Source organism: Gekko japonicus, unplaced genomic scaffold (genome assembly GCF_001447785.1).
Source record: "Gekko japonicus isolate JY-2015 unplaced genomic scaffold, Gekko_japonicus_V1.1 scaffold450, whole genome shotgun sequence".
Taxonomy (NCBI): Eukaryota; Metazoa; Chordata; class Lepidosauria; order Squamata; family Gekkonidae; genus Gekko; species Gekko japonicus.
In genome coordinates this window covers 1,089,204-1,107,198 of record NW_015165843.1, presented here as the reverse complement: position 1 = coordinate 1,107,198, position 17,995 = coordinate 1,089,204, and the positions used below count along the sequence as shown (strand labels likewise).

General features: G+C 49.6%; 1 protein-coding gene across 1 annotated transcript in view; it reads right to left on the bottom strand.

Annotated features, from left to right (window-relative positions):
- The window catches only part of SLC25A33 (solute carrier family 25 (pyrimidine nucleotide carrier), member 33), a 24,087-nt gene extending 6,390 nt beyond the window's left edge, over positions 1-17,697 (bottom strand). Inside the window, exons 1-5 of the mRNA XM_015411032.1 lie at positions 17,623-17,697; positions 16,656-16,699; positions 10,642-10,821; positions 7,789-7,866; positions 3,625-3,725 (exon numbers count right to left, since the gene is read on the bottom strand). Coding sequence (XP_015266518.1) covers positions 3,625-3,725; positions 7,789-7,866; positions 10,642-10,821; positions 16,656-16,699; positions 17,623-17,697 — 478 coding nt within the window. The remainder of the gene's footprint in view (positions 1-3,624; positions 3,726-7,788; positions 7,867-10,641; positions 10,822-16,655; positions 16,700-17,622) is intronic.
- Positions 17,698-17,995: the final 298 nt, after the last annotated feature.

The following is a 17,995-nucleotide window of genomic DNA, read 5'->3' as shown; positions in this document are numbered from 1 at the left end:
ACTTGGAAAGGATGCAGAAGAAAGAGTCCTTGGGACGACACCCCAGCAACCTCCATCAGGGGGCGATTCTGCATCGTCTTTTCCCTCCATTGTCTTACCAAAGGTGCAGCTCAAAACCACAATTCAAATACCCCGGGGCAATGCCATACTGACTGCGAAGTCACCCCTGAACAGCCATAAATCTATGCAGAAGGTACCATAAAACCCGATAATCAAAGAAAGTGAAAGCGGCATGCAGTGCAGGGCGGACCATAAAATCCAGTGATCAAAGAAAGTGAAAGCGGCATGCAGTGCAGAGGGGACTATAAAATCCAATGATCAAAGAAAGTGAAAGTGGCATGCAATGCAGGTAAAGCTAAAGCTAAAGGTTTCCCTTGTTCGAAAGCCAGTCGAATCCGACTCTAGGGATGCGGTGCTCATCTCCGTTTCCAAGCCGAAGAGCCAGCGCTGTCCAAAGACATTTCTGTGGTCATGTGGCCGGCATGACTAGACGCCAAGGAGCACGGAACGCTGTTACCTTCCCACCGAAGCGGTACCTATTTATCTACTTGCAATGTCTTGCTTTCGAACTGCTAGGTTGGCAGGAGCTGGGACCAAAGATGGGAGCTCACTCTGTCTTGCGGCACTTGGGTCTCAAACTGCTGCCCTACCGACCTTCCGGTCTGCAGTTCAGCGTCTTAACCACTTGAGCCACCGCAGCCCCATGCAATGCAGAGGGTACCATAAAACCCGATGACCAATGAAAGTGAAGGTAGCATGCAGTGCATAAAATCCAATGATCAAAGAAAGTGAAAGCGGCATGCAATGCAGAGGGGAATTTCTGTTCCAATGTGGATTTGCTAAAACAACTGAGGGAAAAGCCAGTGCAGAATCACCCAGGGACTCTAGATGGTGGTGTAGAATCATCCACTTATGCAAAAGTGACTTAGAGGCATCCAGGTGAAAAGGGGGGAGGGACCCCCCCAGGGACCCCCCCAAGATAAAGTACATGAAACCGCTTTACACAGAGTCAGACCGTTGCTCCATCCTGCTCTGTATTGTGTCACCCCCAAATGGCAGCGGATCTCCCCAGTCTTAGGCAGAGAAAGGCCTCCCAGACTTAGAGCTGGCAACCCTTCAAAAGTCTCTCTCTCATAAACACACGCGTGTGCACTCCCCCACGCAGCATAACTCTGCTTCCAAAGCCGAGCCCTTCCCTCTCCAAGCTCTGTCTGGCTTCAAACCCCCACTCCAGATCTTCACAACGGCTTTGTGTGTGCGCCAGCAAAGCATTTCTGGAGCCCAGCTCCCTGCAAACTCCCCGAGGCGGCCTTGCCCGGCATCTGTGTCTCCCAAAGGCTCTCCGCACGGCCTGGTTATATAACCGGCCCCTGTCACACTTGTTTATGACAGGCTCCTCTCCGGCTTGAGCCAGATCGAAGGTTGTGTAACTAGAGAGCTCTGAAACGCGACTTCTCCAAGGCCTGGGTCCGTCCCTCCGCATTCTGTGCAGAACTCGCCCAGGTGTCCGGCCTCCTCCGAGGGCATCTCCTTGCCAGGAGAACTGGAAGGAAGCGGCTCCCGTGGGTTTGATCGTCCTCAAAGGCTCCCCCACCCTGCCCTTTCGGCACAAGTTTGCATCACCGAAGCCGGGCCTTCCTAGGAAACCTTTGCGGGAGTTCTAAGAACTCCGCTGCCTTCTCAGAATGCAAAGCCAGGCTCGGTCAAACGGGACTCGCGCAGGCCTCCCCACACCAAAGACAATTCTGCATTATTAACCAGCACCGCCCCCTGCAGTTTGTCACCCGATACAAAGTCTGTTCCAAGTTCACCTCCCCTCCCTTTGGGGCCTGAATAGCTGCAAAGCACATGAATGAGTTGTGGGCAATGCTCCCTCTAAGCTGTGAGGTCTTGTGAGCAAAAATTAAGGTTGTGAGTGAGCGATTTGGCTGCTGCATAAATTAGTTTGTGCTGGAACCATCCTTCTTGAGCAGAGACAAAAATGTGTGAGCTGGAGGCTAAAAAACTGTGAACTGGCTCACACTAACTCAGCTTGGAGGGAGCACTGGTTGTGGGCAATGTGCCCTCTAAGCTGTGAGGTCTTGTGAGCAAAAATTCTACTTTGTGAGCTACTGGCATTAAAGTTGTGAGCAAGCAATTTGGCTGCTGCATAAATTAGTTTGCTCTGGAGCCATCCTTCCTGAGCTAAGACAAAAATGTGTGAGACAGAGGCCAAAAAATTGTGAGCTAGCTCACACTAACTCAGCTTAGAGGGAACACTGGTTGTGGGCAAGCCCTACTTAAAGGGAGCGGCTATTTTAAATTCAGGAAGGCCTGAGGCACCAGCGGGCGGGGGGGGGGGGGGGGGGGGGCTGGCACACAATTGCTGATGTCAGCGGTGAGACACAGGAAAAGGCCTCCTTAACCCTCTCCTCCCAAGTCTGCTGGACCGAAGAAAAGAGATTGGATTGATACCCCGCCCTTCACTCGGAGTCTCAGAGCGGCTTACAGTCTCCCTTCCCTTCCTCCTCCCCGCAACAGACACCCTGTGAGGTAGGCGGGGCTGAGAGAGCTCTCTCGAGGACTGCCCTTGAGAGAACAGCTCTGACAGAACTTGTGACTGATCCAAGGTCACGCCAGCAGCTGCACGTGGAGGAGTGGGGAATCAAACCCGGTTCTCCCAGATTAGAGTCCGCGCACTTAACCACGACACCAAACTGGCTCTCAGAGGCTCTGACCACATTGCCCCCTTACACACTTCATTGCCCCCTTACACTTCAGCCGCTCTCTAAGAAATCAGCAGATCTGGTGTGTACAGGGAAGGGAGCTCCCAATGCCTCGGAGATGCTGTTCAGGGCACTAGTCAGGCCAGGCGGTTTTGGCCACGTACAAGGTGCCATTAAGCATTAAAGTCAACCGACCTGTAAGCTGTGTTGTCTTGCGAGCCAAACTTCTCCTTCGTGAGCTGCCGGCATTGAAGTTGTGAGCGAGCGATTTGGCTGCTGCATAAATTAGTTTGCTCTGGAGCCCTCCTTCCTGAGCTCAGACAAAGAACGTGTGAGCCAGAGGCTAAAAATCTGTGAGCTAGCTCACACTAACTCAGCTTAGAGGGAACACTACTACAAGCCACTGACAACTGGCCAGTTTGGTGTAGCGGTTAAGTGCAAGCCATAGTACTGTTCTTGAAAGAGCAGTTCTCTCAGAGCTCTCTCAGCCTCGCCTACCTCACAAGGTGACTGCTCTGGAGAGAGGAAGCCAGTCTGGTGTAGTGGTTAAGTGCGCGGACTCTAATCTGGGAGAACCGGGTTTGATTCCCCACTCCTCCACATGCAGCTGCTGGATGACCTTGGGCAAGCCATAGCTCTGAGTCTGACACAACTGTTTTCTCAAGGGCAGTTCTTGAGAGAGCTCTCTCTGCCCCGCCTACCTCACAGGGTGCCTGTTGTGGGGAGGGGAGGGGAAAGGAGATTGTAAGCCGCTCTGAGACTCCGTCGGGTAGTGAAGGGCGAGGTATAAATCCAATCTCTTCTTCTTCTTCTTCTATATGACCCTCCATAAGTTCCCTTATAAGTTTCTGGGCCTGGATACCAACTCTGGCCCCTCTGAGTGTATTAAACGTATTGCAGTCCAATGAGGGCAACCCACCTGCAGAACCAGCTGCGCAGACATGGACGACGTTGCTGTTCGGCACGAACACGTTGTTGAACAGCTCCTTGGCTTTGGAGTAACATGCAAAGTAGACCGCCCTGCACAAGACAGAGAAGTTCGAACTCACAAACGGGGGCAGATTCAGAGGAAGTGAGCACCCTTCCTTTTACTCAAGCCGAACACGAGCGCCTTCACTTCTGACTTTTCTGCCTCACAAAAATGCATCAACAAGGACACCTGGAGCCCTGACCTGGATAGTCCAGGCAAGCCCGATCTTGTCAGATCTCGGAGGCTAAGCAGGGTCGACTCTGGCAGGTACTTGGATGGGAGACCTCCTTGGAATGCCAGCAGTTGGGAGGCGGGGGCAGGCTTTATTCAGCCACCTCTCTGAATATCCTCCAGGCCCCCAGTAGGGGTCAGTCACCAGAGGATGCCGTGACTTCCAGGTGCACACACACACGCGCGCCCGTGAAAAACACACATACAAACACAAAAACAGAGACAACAAAGAATTCAGATAGGCTGTTTTTCAAAAGGGCTTCTACTTGTTGAACTGATGGAATAAGGAGGACAGTTTCCAAAACGGGGGTGGGTGGGTTTAGGGAAGTGTTAAATTGGTTTTAGCTTCACGATATGCCTGCGAGGCAAAGAGGGGGGAATTTAAACAAATTTAAATGGCTGCAGAGCAGCAGTCGGAACTGTTCTGGGACTCTTCGGAGTCCTGAGGTGTCTGCTTATCGTGGCATTTACCGTTTCTTTCAACTCACGGACTACGCTACGAATGCTCTGCACTCAAACAAGTTCAGTTAGGGGATGAGCTACCCACGCGGCAGAGTACAATCGTAGAACGGGTGGAACCTCTATGAACTTTCTGCTAAGGAAAACTCCCTGACCAGTGAAAGCGAGGACTGCAAGGACACCACGGGGCTTCAAGTTCTCCTTCTACCGCACTGCCTTTCTGCATTGCTTATCTTTACAAAGTGGCACCCCCCACACACCCCATAACCGGTCCATTCCTCTACTTTGTTCCCCTGCTTGCACTGGCACCCTGAAACGCCCCTCTCCAAAGAGCGATGAATACATGGGATTCACTGCCATAGGAGGTGGCGGCTACAAGCGTGGACGGCTTCAAGAGGGAATTGGAGAAACATCTGGAGCAGAGGTCCATCAGTGGCTATTAGCCACTGTGGCTATTAGCCACAGGGTATAGATGGGAACCCTCGGTCTGTGGCAAGGGATGCTCTGTATTCTTGGTGCTGGAGGGGGGGGGGCAACAGTGGGAGGGCTTCTAGTGTCCTGGCCCCACTGCTGGACCTCCTGATGGCACCTGGTATTTTTGGCCTCTGTGTGACACAGAGTGTTGGACTGGATGGGCCACTGGCCTGATCCAACACTGGCTTCTCTTATGTTCTTATGTCTGAGACAAGTGATGCTCTGTATTCTTGGTGCTGGGGGGGGGGGCAACAGGGGGGGGGGTTCTAGTGTCCTGGCCCCACTGCTGGCCCTCCTGATGGCACCTGGTATTTTCCACTGCTGGACCTCCTGATGGCACCTGGTATTTTTGGCCTCTGTGTGACACAGAGTGTTGGACTGGATGGGCCTCTGGCCTGATCCAACACTGGCTTCTCTTATGTTCTTATGTCTGGGGCAAGTGATGCTCTGTATTCTTGGTGCTGGGGGGGGGGCAACAGTGGGGGGGCTTCTAGTGCCCTGGCCCCACTGGTGGACCTCCTGGTGGTATTTTTGGCCACTGTGTGACCCAGAGTGTTGGACTAGATGGGCCATTGGCCTTGGCTTCTCTTGTGTTCTTATGTTCTTAAAGGTGAGCGATGTTGTAGGATGCTGATGTAACAAAGGGGGCGAGACAGAAGCCCCTATTCATCCAAAGAGTAATTAACTTGCGCAATTGACCGACTCACGGTGGCCCCAGAAGGACCATGGGGTTTTCTAGGCAAGAGACGAACAGAGGTGGTTTTGCCCTTGCCTGCCTCTGCGTAGCGACCCCCGTCTTCCTTGGCAGCCTCCCATCCAAGTACCGATCACGACTAACCCTGTTTCGCCTCCAGACTCTGACAACACTGGGGCAGGCTGGACTATCGGGCCGTTACGATCGATCGCTATTTCACTTGGCTTTAAAAAGTGATTAAGGCCCACCCATGGCTGTTAGCCAGGACAACTAAACTGAACCTCCGTGTCTGAAAGGAGGAACCCTCTGAATTGCCTGAGGGGCAAAAACAGAGGCAGGATTCGGCCTCTTTGCTGCAATTTATTTATTTGTTTTATTAAATTGGATTTCTAAACCGCCCTCCCCCTGTAAACAGGGTGGCGTGCAACAGCGGAACGCATCTGTATATTAAATTCACAGTTAAAACCGTAAAGACACAATAAACCATACAATAAAAAGACAATCGTTAGCCTAATTAGATGGTGCTAAGAACTTCCAGGTATGCCACTGGCCTAAAGGGGGGGAAGGCAGGAAACAGGAGTGCCGGACAGAAACCGTCACAGAGATGCTTGGCAGAACATCTCCACCTTACAGGCCCTGCGGAACTGCACTAAGTCCCGCAGGGCACGGATGTTATTCGGCAGAGAGTTCCGCCAGGGTGGAAAACACCCCGGCCCTGGTTGAGGACAGCCAGATATCTCTGGGGCCAGGGACCACTAGCACGTTCTTATGTGCTGAGCGTAACGCTCTTCGGGGGTATACCAGGAGAGGCAGTCCCAAAGGTATGTGGACCCAGACCAATGCTTCCCTCTAAGCTGTGGAGTAAAAAGTCTACTTTGTTGTTGTTTTTTAAACTTTAGAACTATTATTTATTCACATGCAGTGTAAAAAGTCTACTTTGTGAGCGACTGGCGTTAAAGTTGTGAGCCAGCGATTGGGCTACTGCATACATTAGTTTGCTCTGGAGCCATCCTGTGTGAGCTAAGGCAAAAATGTGCAAACCAGAGGCTAAAAAATGGTGAGCTGGCTCAAGCTAATTCAGCTTAGAGGGAACACTGGCCCAGACCCTTAAGGCTCTTAAAGGTTAACACCAGAACCTTGCAAGCCTCCTTTGGGCATTTGGACTGCCACGCAGAACTGGCAGCTAGCCCAGATGGACCACTGCTGTGATCCACGATGTGTGTTCTTATTCAAGAAAGGCTTTTTAATTCTTGCAGGTGTTTACACAGGACGGCGCCAGTGTCCCCTCTAAGCTGAGTTAGTGTGAGCCAGCTCACAGATTTTTTGGCCTCCGGCTCACACATTTTTGTCTTCGCTCAGGAAGGGATGGCTCCAGAGCGAACTAATTCATGCAGCAGCCAAATCACTTGCTCACAACTTCAATGCCAGTCGCTCACAAAGTAGAATTTTTGCTCACAAGACTCCACAGCTTAGAGGGAGCACTGGAAGGCGCCCTCAAATCCCTCCCCCGGTTCTGGCCCCAGCCAAAGTCCTGATACCAAAGAGCTATCAGGAGAATATCTGAGCTTCAGACAATGTGCTATTTTTCTCAGAGAGACTCCCAAACAAGGAGATATCTTTCAGCTGGGATCTCTGTATTTTTGTTCAGCTCTTTCAAGGAGAGATTCCAAAAATGGCACCGAGGCCAGTGTGGGACAGTCTGCCCTTGCAACTCGAGGGAAGGAACGCCTGCCAATTTAAAATGGTTACGGTTGAGAAAATAAGGAACCTGTAAGCGTGTCCGGCTGTTGCTAGATGCACAGTGCACTAAAAACAGAAAAACAAAGGGAAACTGACTTTGTTCAAGAGCACACCTAAGTCAGTATCTCTTTGCTTATCAGGCATAATGTAGTCTGACTTTGGCTTGCTGAGGGACAAAGAGCTATTCAGAACAGAGGCCTCACAACTCAGGTGGGCTGAAAGCTCGTATTCAGCTCCCCCTTCTGGGGGCCCTGAATTCCAGCAGTGCTACAACACGGCAGGCTGGAAACGCACTTAAAAGAACTGAAATTTTAAAAAGGTTTGAAGAGCCCATTACGCAATGTGTCCATTGATCCACCTGTTTTATTTTTTAAGGGATCTGGTTTTATTATTGCATCTCCCTCTTTATTGATTCCTGCGCTTTCAGTACTGGGATTGCAGCTTTCAGAAGGAATCAAGTATTCATTTCGCTTTTTTTGTATAGAATAGAGATAAAGCAATTTCACGATCTGTACCTCGAGGGCGCAACCCCGACCAAGTTTGGTCCTAGCCCTCGGAAAAGTGACCTGGGCCCTTCTTTTTCCAAAATGGACCTGTAAGAAAAAGACGATTGAGTAACATTTGCAAAAGAACCACAACAGTGACATGAAACGGACATAAAATCAGGATGTTGACTTGAGTAGACATTTCCTGGAAATTGTGAAAGGACCGGATCGGCAAGGAGACCAAGCCGTCAAGAAAGCACAGTCCATTTCTGTCAAACCATCAGCTGGTATTCTCAAGAACAAATATCTCCATTTCTAATGCATAAATGTGCCTATCGGACCTCAGGCGGGGGGAAGACATAAGAATCTCCCATGTTTTCAAATTAAGTGAAGAACTCCCTTCCTTCCACTGGAGACTCACCCCAAGGTTGAACCACAGCCTCTCTCCTGCAAGCACCACACCACGATAGTTGGCAACTACATTTGCCAAGGGGCTGTCCTCAACGGGCCAAGTCCTGGTTAACTCGGGAACTTTGAAACAACGCTGAATTATTCCAGCTCCGCAGCCTTCCTGTGCTGCCAAATACACCATTATCTAATTTGTATGGATTCTGCAGGGTTGCCTGCCAGAATAATTGGCTTCATTAAGATATTTTTTTTTTGGCCTGGCTCAGAGTCTTCCTTTGCATCTGCAAAAAAGACACAGCCAATTTTTTAAAAAATGCAAACAGAAGCAGCAGAGCGCTCCTGCAAGTGGGGTTTGTGCTCAGTATTTTCACTCAGGTCTGCTCCTGCTAAGCTCTGTCCGGGAACAGGCCACAAAACTTGGAAGGACAGCCAAAATGGGATCACGGACTTAACTATTCTTCTGCCTTGCAATCACACTGTGAAATGTAGCCCAATCTTTTGTGTGTGCGCTCTGAAGAAAGGTCCACTGAATGTATGAAACTGATCTTATACCAAACTCAGACCACTAACAGGCAGGGGTCATTTCCTGCAGGAGCGCACAGGAGCGAAGCTCCGGCAGTAAGGAGCCCAGGGGGCGGGCACATGCAACAAGCCCCGCTCCCTGCTCCCAGCAGCCCTCATTCGGGCCAAGAGGAACAAGAAGCAGCCAGGTAAGTTGCAGACACACACCCCCGGCCCACCTTCAGGTACAAGCTCTCCCTCCTCTGTGAGAGCAGATCTGTGTGTTCCCCCCCCCCATAGCTAGCAATCCAAAACAGTCCAGTGGCACCCCCCCCGCGGGGACACCGCCTCCCGCCCCCCCCCCCCCCAGCTAGCAATCCAAAACAGTCCAGTGGAGCCTGAGCTGTGGGTGTTGCCTTCCGACACACTTCTGGTGATGTCAGGGGGTGTGGCATATACAAATAAGTTGTGCTCATTAGTTATGCTAATGAGCGCCTGCACCTCTTTTTCTACAAAATGACCCCTGCCAACAGGTCATATTATTTTGCCTTGCAATGAGGGGAAAAAAGACACACTGTGAAATGTGGCCCAACCTTTTGCATATCCACTCTGAAGAAAGGTCTACTGAATACATGAAATTGCCTTCTAACAACTCGGACCACCAACAGTTCATCGTGAAAACATGAAGTTGCCTTATAATGAATCAGACCATTGGTCAGTTTTATCTGCTCAGATTGGCTACGGTTCGAGGTCTTTCGCATCACCTCCTCTCTAACCCTTGTCGCTGGAGATGCTGGGGACAGAACCTGGGACCTTCTGCATGCAAAGAAGAGGCTCTCCCACTGAGCCACGGCCCCTCCCCAATCATTAAGGTCAGTACTGTCCACTCTGACTGGCAAGGGCTCTCCAGGGTCTCAGGTGGAGATATTTCACATCACCTACTGCCTGCTCCCTTTTAAGTGGAGATGCCAGGGACTGAACCTGGGACCTTCTGCATGCCAAGGTCTTTCACATCCCCTACTGTCTCCTACTTTCAGCTGAAGATGCCGGGACCTTCTGCGTAGCAAGGAGAGGCTCTTCCGCTGAGCCACAGCCCCTCTCCCTCTTGCTTGGTTCTCTCTCTTCTGATTGGGTCACGACCACCTGTCACCTGAGATTTCCTCAATGAAGGATGTCAGAGACTGAACCTCGGGTCCTACTTGTGCTGCGCCACTGGAGCATGGCTCCACTCCACCGCGTTCAATGGGACTTGCTTCCAAGTAAGCATATGTATAAAAACGTAAAGGTTCCCTTGCTCGAAAGCCAGTCGAATCCGACTCTAGGGTCGCGGTGCTCATCTCCGTTTCCAAGCCGAAGACCCAGCGCTGTCCGAAGACGTTTCCGTGGTCATGTGGCCGGCATGACTAAACACCAAGGCCCATGGAACGCTGTTCCCTTCCCACAGAAGTGGTACCTATTTATCTACTTGCAATTTCTTGCTTTCGAACTGCTAGGCTGGCAGGAGCTGGAACTAGAGACAGGAGCTCACTCCGTCATGCGGCACACTCGGGTCTCGAACTGCTGAACTACTGACCTTCCACAGCCTGCAGTTCAGCGTCTTAACCACTTGAGCCACCGCAGCTCCTAAGCATATGTATAATTGCAGCTTTATATAGCTACGGCTGAATCAGGAAGTCCCCTGGTTCAACTCTCACCTCTGCCACTAGCGTGAGACTCTCTTTTAAATCTGCAATACGGGGATAACTAACGGCGACCTAACCTGGCAGCCCTCCCGGACGGATTACCGAGACGATACGTGCAATCTGCCCCAAGCGCTCAGAAAGCTCCACGAAAGCCCCACATCGTGTCAACACAGTGCAGAAAATTCAGAAACTGCACGAGGGACCTCCGTTTCTTTCCCCGAATTACGGCTTTGGAGCTTTGCAGAGGATGAGTTACGGCGCACAACTTGGGCCCACCGGCTCCTCTACTCACTTGAGAACCTGCAGAAGTCCGGGCGATACCGAGGTCGGCCGGACCACCCCTGCGCCGCTGAGGGTGCCCAGTTGGACTTGGGGATAGTAGACAGCCCGGAAGGCCAGCTTGGAAGACTGCAGCCGCGTCTTGATGACTTCCAGGGGGCACGTGAAAATAGCCCCCACGGTCCCCCCGCACCTGGAGAGGACATAAAAAGGTGCCCAGGTAAATAAAAACAGGCACCCAGATCGACACCTTGACTGTTATCAGCAAGCCAGTTGTATCTCACATTGAAATGACTCGGCGCAGAAAATCAGGTTGGAACACCAGCCAATGCTCCCTCTAATCTGTGGAGTCCTGTGAGCAAAAATTCTACTTTTTAACGGGCATTAATGTGAGTGAGTGATTTGGCTACTGCATGAATTAGTTGGCTCTGGAGCCATCCCTTCCTGAGCGTGGACAAAAAATGTGTGAGCCAGAGGCTAATGAAACTGTGAGCTGGCTCACACTATCACAGCTTAGAGGGAACAATGACTCACCACTTATTTGGCAAAACAAATGAGACCCGTACCCATGAAGCTTGGCAGGGGTGGCAGAAGAAATAGGAATGCCCTTGGGCATGTGCAGAAAGCAGCTTCCCTTCTCTAGGCAACCAATACCATGCAGTTGGCACAAAGGAGCAGACAGTATAACACACTTAAAACCGTTTTAACTCTCTTCCCAGTAATGCCAACCGGAAAAGAATTCTCTTTTTTTTTTAAAAAAAAAACTATTTTTATTAATAGGATAACACAACATTAACATTTCATAAAATAGTTCATTTTATATCCCATCTTTCCAGTTTCCCCTCCCCTCTGCTCTGCTTCCCGCAATGCTTCCACCCCTTTAACCCTTTCTTCATCCATTATTTCTGTATTTACTTCATATTCTCTTAACATTAAAAATCGTTTCATATTTCTTCTATATTTTTTTCCAGGTAACAATTACTTTTAGTTATAACAAATTTCTATCTCTAACATTCTATTTCAATACTCTTCAAAACAATGTAAGTTATTTGTTACATCCCAATTTATCCCTAAATATTCTTTAAAGTCTTTCCATTCTTCAAAAAAACCTTCATCTTCTTCATTATTTAATTTTTTCGTAAGTTTGTCCATTTCTGCCATGAATAACACTTTTTTGATTGATCCAGTCCCATATCTCTGGTGTTTTATCTTGTTTCCAAAATTGTGCATATGTCATTCTGGCTGTGGTAATTAAATACCACAGCAAAGTTCTTTTAGTCACATTTACTTCTTCCATGTTCAGACCCAAAAGTAATTGGAAAAGAATTCTCTTAGCTCTTCAACGACCCCATTCCAATGTGAAATCCAATGGCAGCCTTGGAGGGCTATTCTGAACTGGGGAGCATTTAGATCCCAATATAAAGGTTTTAAATACTGGGGGGGAGAGACGATGAGAGATTATTTTCTTATTATGATAGGAAGGTGGCTTCTTAAGAGTTCTTAGGAAGCAGGGTCTTCTCAGTTATGGCACCGACCTTGATATTCTTTTCTTTTTTTGTTATTTTTGCATTTTCTGTGTGTGCGCCTGGAAGTCATGGCAACTTCTGGCGACACCTACTGGGGCATGGAGGATGTTCAGACAAGTGGCTTGCTTGCCTGCCCCTGCCTCCCAACCTTGGTATTCTTTGGAGGTCTCCCATCCAAATACTTGCCAGGGTCGGCCCTACTTAGCGTCCGAGATCTGATGCGATTGGGCTTGCCCGGCCTACCCAGGTCAGGGCATGGCACCTTGATTCTCAACCCCCCTCTGCCCACTCCCTTGGGACCAAGTGGAAACACCCTTTTGCACACCTGGTTTGTAAATTTCATTTTTTTTTTTTTTTTTACCCTTTGCTCTAATGTACTGACCGACCGTAACTGTTTTTATTGGCTCTACTGGCTGGTAACTGGATTCTGCAGCTTAAACTGCTATTTGGTTTTTATTTGTAGTGGGTTTTAAGAGATGCACCAAGATAACGCTTTAATCCACTGCAGCCACACCTAGTTATTTTAACAACCTGTTGCGGTATTTTATGAAGGCTTTTGCTAACTGTCTGTAAAAGAGTCACACAGCATAGGGGTGCCCTGGAAACCCCCCCCCCCCCGCACACAGGGTGAGTGACACAGGAAGTTCCGCCTTTGGCGTCTGGGACCTCCGACGTGCTGAACAAAGGAAAAAGCAGAGGAAAATGGCCATCAGGGTCCCTTCCACACTCCATTTTGAAGCTTATTCTCTGCCACTGAAAGGAGTGCAGTACCAGCCGTACGTACGGGAGAAATAAAATGCCAACCGAGCCCCGGAGAGTTTCAAAGCACCGACTGTCAAGGGCCCGTCTTGGACGCCCGGTAATTCGTTTCACCCCAACCGGCTGATGCCTACAAATGCTGCACTCCCCAACTAGAGAGTTAAACTAATCGATTTGCCCAAAATGAGAGTAGGTATCCTGAACCACCCAGAGTAGCAGGACACAATGTTAGTTACAACTGTGCTAGTCCATTGTCCTAGATTGCTAACGGAATCCAGTTTCCCCACACCCACCAGGTTACTCAACCGCCCCTGGGAGCCCTACCAAAAACGGATTTATTCCAGCCCTACATTCAAACCCCCAAGAAACAGCAGTATAAAAGGGCTCGATTCTAGTAGTAGAACCTTCGAGACGAACAGGATTTTGGGGGTATGAGCCTTCGAGATACCGTTTTGTTGGTCTTTATGGTACTACCGGAGTAGAAACTAGTTCTTCTACGGCAGACCAACACAGCTGACCTCCTAGAACAATATCAAAGGGTCTCTTATGCCCAGCAGTTTAGATTACAGGATTTTGGGGGTATGAGCCTTCGAGATACCGTTTTGTTGGTCTTTATGGTACTACCGGAGTAGAAACTAGTTCTTCTACGGCAGACCAACACAGCTGACCTCCCAGAACAATATCAATTGTTATCAAATATGCCCAGCAGTTTAAATTACACTATCCTTTGGAGCTAGGCACAGAGTCCGTCCCTCCTCAAATACGGTTCTCAGACAGGCTACGTATATTTTATATCCTCCCTTCTATTCCCCTCTGGACAGCAGCGACCCACCTACGAGGTATCTTCGTATAGGACTAGATTGCGTGGGTATCAAAAGGATATCCTGGACCAACTGCCTAGTTCTGGATTTGTTTCCATCTCTCTGCTTTTCATTTCCGCTGTCTCTTTTATTCTAAACAGAAGTGTACGCTTAAAATGTCCTTTGACTCCTTCCATTGCTGGGAAACACTGCACCAAGTTTGACCCCTTGCATATGCTGGCTTCGAAAGTCCCAGAAAGGGAACACGGACCGCTGTCTGGTATCAGAGGAGTCTTTAGGTCCTCTGTGTTCCCTTTCTGGGACTCCCCCTATGAGAAATGGCTGAAGAGTTCAGAACAGAAATGACTAAGCGGGAGGGGTGGGAAAGGACACGATAAGAGATTCATAAAATTATACACGGGGCGGAGCGAGCTGACAAAGAGAACTTCTTCTTCCCCCCTCTCCCAAAAGACTAGAACGCAAGGGCACCCAATTAACCTGATGGAATGTAGATTCAGGACGGACAAAAGGAAATAGTTCTTTACGCAGAGAGCAATTAAAGTACGGAATTTGTGCCAGAGGATGTAGTGAGGGCCACAGGCATTTCCAGCTTTAAACGGGGATTAGAGACGTTCATGGAGGATAAGATCTCTCAGTGTCTACTAGCCATGGAGACTAAAACAAACCTCCATGTTCAGAGGCAGTCAACCCCTGAATCCCAGTGCCAGGAGGCAATATCCGGGAAAAGCCTCGGCCCGCTCGGCCCTGTTATTGGCCCTCAAGAGGAACTGGTTGGGCACTGTGAGAGATCGGATGCTGGGCCACTGGTCTGATCTGGCAGGGTTCTCTTTATGGTCACAACCAATGCTCCCTCTAATCTGTGGAGTCTTGTGAGCAAAAATTCTGCTTTGTGAGCTACTGGCATTAAAGTTGTGAGCAAGCAATTTGGCTACTGCATAAATTAGTTTGCTCTGGAGCCCTCCTTCCTGAGCTGAGGCAAAAATGTGTGAGCCGGAGGCTAAAAAACTGTGAGCTAGCTCACACTAACTCAGCTTAGAGGGAACACTGGTCACAACTGTAATTAAATGCCGGGCTCTTATGTTCTACCTGCATTCTGTATAACAACATAAAAAATACGTTAAACTTGCCTCCCCCCCAGAACATATTCCAGAATGCTTTGCAATACACGGAAGATTCCGTGACAGTCCAGTTTAGGAGAGGCTGAGGGAGGAATGTGAAAAGATACTGCCCCTAATAAATTACCTCTGATAACCACACAGTAATCCTTTGTTTATTGCATTTTTGCGACCTGCGGAGGCTTCTGTGTGGCCTTGACAGTCACAAAGAAACTGTAGATTCCACTCTGAAACTTTAAACCTTAAGCCAAGTATTCAGTGACCTCTTTGTACTTTAATGGGAACGGCCACCAAAAGGGCCGAAGTGGTATAAATGAGGTCCAGCAATGGAGGGAAATATCAGGGGTCATAGCTGGGGGGGGGAGGGGGGCATTGTCAGGAATATTCCTGACCACTGCAATGAAAATGGGTGGATGTGAGCTTTGCAAATTAACTGGCCCAGAAAAAAAAAAATTACATAGTTATGCATGCCATAAAAGTATTTTGCTAGCCCACGTTACAATTACTATTAGAACGCACATATGAACTGCCAACTGCCATCATTAAATGGCTTCTGTTAAGCTACCCTGCCTGGTTTAGAGACCCAATTTGGTGTAGTGGTTAGCAATGCTCCCTCTAAGCTGTGGAGTCTTGTGAGCAAGAATTCTACTTTGTGAGCGACTGGCATTATAGTTGTGCGTGAGGGATTTGGCTGCTGCACAAATTAGCTTGCACTGGAGCCGTCCTTCCTGAGCAGAGACAAAAATGTGTGAGCCAGAGGCCAAAAAACCTGTGTGCTACCCCTCACTAACTCAGCCAAAAAAACTGTGTGCTAGCTCACACTAACTCAGCTGAAAGGGAACACTGTTGGGGACCCAAAGCTGCTTACAACGCTCTCCTTTTCTCCATTTACTCCTCACAACAACCCTGTGAGGTAGGTTAGGCTGGGAGAGTATGATTGGCGCAAGTTCGCCCGGCAAGCTTCCATGACACAAGTGAGGACTCGAACCTGGATCTCCCAGACCCTAGTTTGACACTTAACCACCAAACTGAACTAGCTCACACTCTAAACTGAACTAGCTCACACTAACTCAGTTTAGAGGGAACACTGGTGGTTAGGAGTGTGGACTCTAATCAGGGACGACCTGATTCCCCACGCCTCCACATGCAGCTGCTGGAGTGACCTTGGGTCAGTCACAAGTTCTCTCAGAGCTGTTCTCTCACAAGCAGCCCCACCTAACTCACAGGGTGTCTGTTGTGGGGAGGGATTGTAAGCCGCTCTGAGACTCCTTCAGGGCAGGGTATAAATCCAATCTCTTCTTCTTCTGGTTGCCTGGAGGAGACAGCTGCTCACCCGAGGCGACCAAGTCAGTGGCTATTTATGAGTTTAAACTTCTCACGTTGGTGGCTCTGTCCTGTGTCGGTCCCCCAGCCAATCAGCCACTGGCCCATTCCAGATTCTTTTTCATGCAAGGGGGAAAACGAAGTTATGCTCTTCAATCCGAACAAACAGTTAGAAGGCATTAAAAACAAGGGATTACTCCACCAAGACATTCCCTCCCGAGCCGTCTTAATCTGTCTGACTTGACTTTGGCCGGAGACCCAAATCGCCCCAACAGCTTACAGATTCAGCAGGCTGAGACCTGAGACGTGGCCGTCCATCCCGGGGGGACGCACAGAGTCCGCAGAGTGGGGGGGACACCCTTAGGACTTTGGAGTCCGGCCGCTGTCTGTGCTGTGCTCAGTCTTGTGTACACACAAGCCGAGAGGGCGACACTGGCTTTTAAGCTCTGCAAACACAGCCACAAGCAGGGGACAGCACTTCACGATGTGTGCGTCTCCCGTGGGTACTCAAATCCCTCGCGGTTCACCTGTTCACAGCGACAAAAGGGCATCACTGGGGGAAGAGAAGCACTTTGACAGCCAACGCGTTGGTCCCCCAAAGTCGGGAAAGGAGGAGGCTTTCAAAAGTACATCACAATTGCTCTGTGTGTGTGTGTGTTAAAGTGGAGGAGGAGAAGATTGGATTTATACCCCGCCCTTCACTCCCCGAAGGCGTCTCGGTGCTGCTTACAATCTCCTTTCCCTTCCCCACAACAGACACCCTGTGAGGTGGGTGGGGCTGAGAGAGCGCTTTCGAGGACTGCTCCTGAGAGAGCAGCTCTGAAATAACCTGTGACTGACCCAAGGTCACACCAGCAGCTGCACGTGGGGGAGTGGGGAATCACAGAATGTCAGAGTTGGGAGGGACCTTGCAGGTCATCTAGTCCAACCCCCTGTACTCTGCAGGAGCATCGCCGAAAGACAGCCCTACAACATACCCGAAAGATGGTCGTCCAGCCTCCACTTGAAATGACAGAGGTTCTCCCAGATTAGAATCCACGCACTTAACCACCACACCAAACTGGCTCTCAAGAGTTCAGGCTTGATTTGATCTAGGACTCTCTGATTTGTCTTTTTGGTAGTCCACAGTACCGGTGAAACTCTCCTTTGACACCACGTTTCAAAGGAATCTACTTTCTTCCTGTTGGCTTTATTTATTGTCCAACTTTCACACTCGTACACAGTGTTCCCTCTAAACTGAGTTAGTGAAAGCTAGGTCACCATCTTTTAGCCTCCGGCTCACAGATTTTTGTCTTAGCTCAGGAAGGAGGGCTCCAGAGCAAACTGATTTATGCAGTAGCCAAATCACTCGCTCACGACTTTAATGCCAGGAGCTCACAAAGTAGAATTGTTGCTCACCAGACTCCACAGCTTAGAGGGAGCATTGCTCGTACATAGTAACGGGGAATACTATGGCATGAATAATCTTGATCCTCGTCGCCAGCAACACCTCCTTAAACTTCAGGGTCTTGGCTGGCTCCTTCATGGCTCCCCTTCCCCATCTCAATCGCCTTCAGATATCTTGGCTGCAATTTCCCTTCTGGTGAATGATGGGGCCGAGGAAGAGAAAACCTTGAACAATTTCAATGTCTTCATCATCACCCTTAAAGTTGTGCAATTCCCCAGTGGGCATTATTTTTTGGGCTGCGGTGGCTCAGTGGTTAAGACGCTGAACTTCAGGCTGGAAGGTCAGTAGTTCAGCAGTTCGAGACCCGAGTGCCGCTTGATGGAGTGAGCTCCCGTCTCTGGCCCCAGCTCCTGCCGACCTAGCAGTTCAAAAGCAA